General features: G+C 45.8%; 1 protein-coding gene across 1 annotated transcript; it reads left to right on the top strand.

Annotated features, from left to right (window-relative positions):
* Positions 1 to 362: 362 nt before the first annotated feature.
* lingo1a (leucine rich repeat and Ig domain containing 1a) lies at positions 363 to 2,210 on the top strand. Its single transcript, XM_067379980.1, has one exon. The coding sequence runs from the start codon at positions 363 to 365 to the stop codon at positions 2,208 to 2,210; it is 1,848 nt and encodes a 615-aa protein (XP_067236081.1).
* The last annotated feature ends 1,108 nt before the right edge of the window (positions 2,211 to 3,318 follow it).

Genomic DNA, 3,318 nt, shown 5'->3' with positions numbered 1-3,318 from the left:
TCTGAGATATAAACTCCCAATTGCGAGAAAAAAAGTCAGAATTGCAATGGTGGAAAAAGCTACCATATGAAACACATAGGTTGACACTTTGGAAATGGAAAATGATTTCTGCTATATTAGTAAAACTCTTAGTAAATCACACTTTTACTCCCTCCGTTCTTTCAATTAACAGTATTCAATAAGTACACAGTTGTCTCATGTTTTAGAGCCGTATTCTGCTCGCCAAAGAAAATAACACATTAGAAGGTTTAGTCAATATAATGTGCAGTATAATTGTTTATTGATTTGGATGCCTTGAATTTCATATTTTATAACTCGGTGCACTTTTTCTCTTTTCTCCATCTGTGCAGGTAACCGGTAGGATGGTAGCAGGGGAAGTGAGTGGGCACAGCTTCCTGGTGGCATGCTGGCAGCCCATTCTAATCTTGATGCTGGGCACAGTGCTGTCTGGCTCTGCCACGGGCTGCCCATCACGCTGCGAGTGCAACGCTCAGGAGCGCTCGGTCTTATGCCACCGCAAGAAGCTGATGTCCGTTCCAGAGGGAATCCCGTCGGAAACACGACTCCTGGACCTCAGCAAGAATCGAATCAAAACCATCAACCCAGATGAGTTCTCTGCCTTTCCGCACTTGGAAGAGCTGGAGCTCAATGAAAACACCATCTCGGCCATTGAGCCCGGCGCCTTTAACAACCTCTACGGCCTGCAGACTCTGGGACTACGCAGCAACAAGCTTAAGCTCATCCAGTTGGGAGTGTTCACAGGCCTCAGTAACCTAACAAAGCTGGACATCAGTGAAAATAAGATCGTAATTCTGCTGGACTACATGTTCCAGGACCTCTACAACCTGCGCTCTCTGGAGGTTGGGGATAATGACCTTGTCTTCATATCCCACCGGGCATTTCATGGCCTCAGTAGCTTGGAGCAGCTTACGCTAGAAAGATGCAACCTGACCTCTGTCCCGACAGAGGCCTTCACGCATCTGCACAGCTTGGTTATGCTGCGCTTGCGAAACCTCAACATCAACAGCATCAGAGATTACAGCTTCAAGCGGCTCTACCGTCTGAAAGTCCTGGAGATCGCCAACTGGCCCTACCTGGATACCATGACCACCAACTGCTTGTATGGATTGAATCTTACCTCACTAACGATCACTAATGCAAACTTGACATCGATTCCATATTTGGCTTTGCGACACCTGGTTTATCTTCGTTTCCTCAACATGTCCTACAATCCCATCCAGATGATCGAGGGCAACCGGCTCCATGACCTGCTCAGACTGCAGGAGTTCCACCTGGTGGGCGGTCGACTGATAATGATCGAGCCCTATTCCTTCAGAGGACTAAACTACCTGAAAGTCCTCAATGTCTCCAGTAATGCCCTTACCACCCTGGAGGAGGCTGTGTTCCATTCAGTGGGGAACCTAGAGACCCTCGCATTGTATGACAACCCGCTGGCTTGTGACTGCCGTCTGCTTTGGGTTTTCCGACGTCGCTGGAGGCTCAACTTCAACCGCCAGCAGCCGACTTGCTCCTCACCTGAGTTCGTTCAAGGAAAAGAGTTCAAGGACTTTCCTGACGTGCTTCAGCCCAATTACTTCACGTGTCGCAAGTCTAGGATCCGAGACCGGAAACCACAGCAGAAGTTCGTTGATGAAGGCACCACCATCCACTTTGTGTGTCAAGCGGACGGAGACCCGACTCCCGTCATCATGTGGCTTTCCCCACAGAAACAGTTCATCACCACGAAAACGATAGGACGGCTCACTGTTTTCCCAGATGGCACCCTGGAGGTGCGCTATGCTCAGATTCAGGACAATGGGACTTATGTGTGCATTGCCAGCAATGCTGGTGGAAATGACACCGCTTTGGCCCACCTGCACGTCCACAGTTACTCACCAGACTGGCCCAACCAACCCAACAAAACCTTGGCGTTTATCTCCAACCAACCCAACGACAACGGAGCCAATGGGACGAGAGCAACAGTCCCGTTCCCGTTTGATATAAAGACGCTAATCATCGCCACCACTATGGGCTTCATATCCTTCTTGGGTGTGGTTCTGTTCTGCCTGGTTCTGCTCTTTCTTTGGAGCAGAGGCAAAGGCAACAGCAAACACAACATTGAGATAGAGTACGTCCCGCGCAAATCGGACGCTGGGATGAGCAGCAGCGGCGCCGATGCCCCTCGGAAATTTAACATGAAAATGATATAATCCAACCAGGGAGCTCAAAAGAACCCTTTCAAAAACTTATAAAGACAAAAACAAGAGATCCCTGCCTGAACAACCTCTGGCTCTGACGAGCTCCCCATAGAGGAGGGGTGCTTTTCCCCCTTTCTAAAGATGGATATGCAGCACTGGGGTCGGTGCTTTTGTTCAATATTGAACATGAGAGGGGGAAAATGTCCTCATACGCACTCCTCTGTGATGCCGCTTAAACTCAGCCTACGGGGACCAATATCTTTGAGAGAGGATTTTGTTTTAAAACACTTAAGTTCCTGTGGATTTTTATGGGCAAAAAAAAAACATGGAAAAAAAAAAGAAAAACCGAACCTCCAAAATGTTTTGTTGACCTCCAGAATGCAAAGGCAGAGCATCCTTCTCCCTGCTGTTCGTTTGTTTATTTGTTTAACCCATTCATTTCTTGTTTTCTATTAAAATGAATAGTTTTATGAAAGAATAACAGTAGATAAATCAGGGGTGAAAAGCACATTTAACAAGTCTAACATCTGAATTTGCCCAAATTCGCCTTCTACATTGTGTTTAACAACAGAATGTGGAATATAATAGATTGCATTTCCATTCCTGCCATAGAAAATGTGTGTATAGTGCAACTTTTCACCACTCATTTCTTTGTATCTGTACTCTGCTGTCTGGTTCTCATTTTGCTTTCGGATCCGTATTTTAAATGCATTTGTTGGATAAGCCGAGGGAATTTTATGACTCAAGCATCTGGATAAACAAGTACAGGTTGTTTATTGTTGGATTAATGGCTAGGCAAGTGAAATCAGCGGTAATTATGTAACTTTTGTTGTGTGTTTTGCTTTAATTTTAGATAGAGATGATCACTGTAGCCTGCAGTGAGCATTTCTGTTTTGCCTGGTCAGATTTTAAACCCATTTAATGGCACTGCGGCATCATATTTTTATATAACAAACTCCCTCGAAGTTTTATTCGCCTGAGAAGCTAAACCGAGAATGTATAGCTCTGTCTCAGAGAGTGTATGTGCGAAAGCAAGTGAGTTCGTAACAGAATCAATCATTTCATCAAAAGGTGAGAGTGTTAATATGCTCGACAGCACTCAATCACCTTTACCTGCTGC

This window comes from Chanodichthys erythropterus, chromosome 24 (assembly GCF_024489055.1).
Source record: "Chanodichthys erythropterus isolate Z2021 chromosome 24, ASM2448905v1, whole genome shotgun sequence".
Classification (NCBI taxonomy): Eukaryota; Metazoa; Chordata; class Actinopteri; order Cypriniformes; family Xenocyprididae; genus Chanodichthys; species Chanodichthys erythropterus.
Note: the sequence above shows the minus strand (reverse complement) of the source record. Positions and strands in the feature narration are given on the sequence as shown.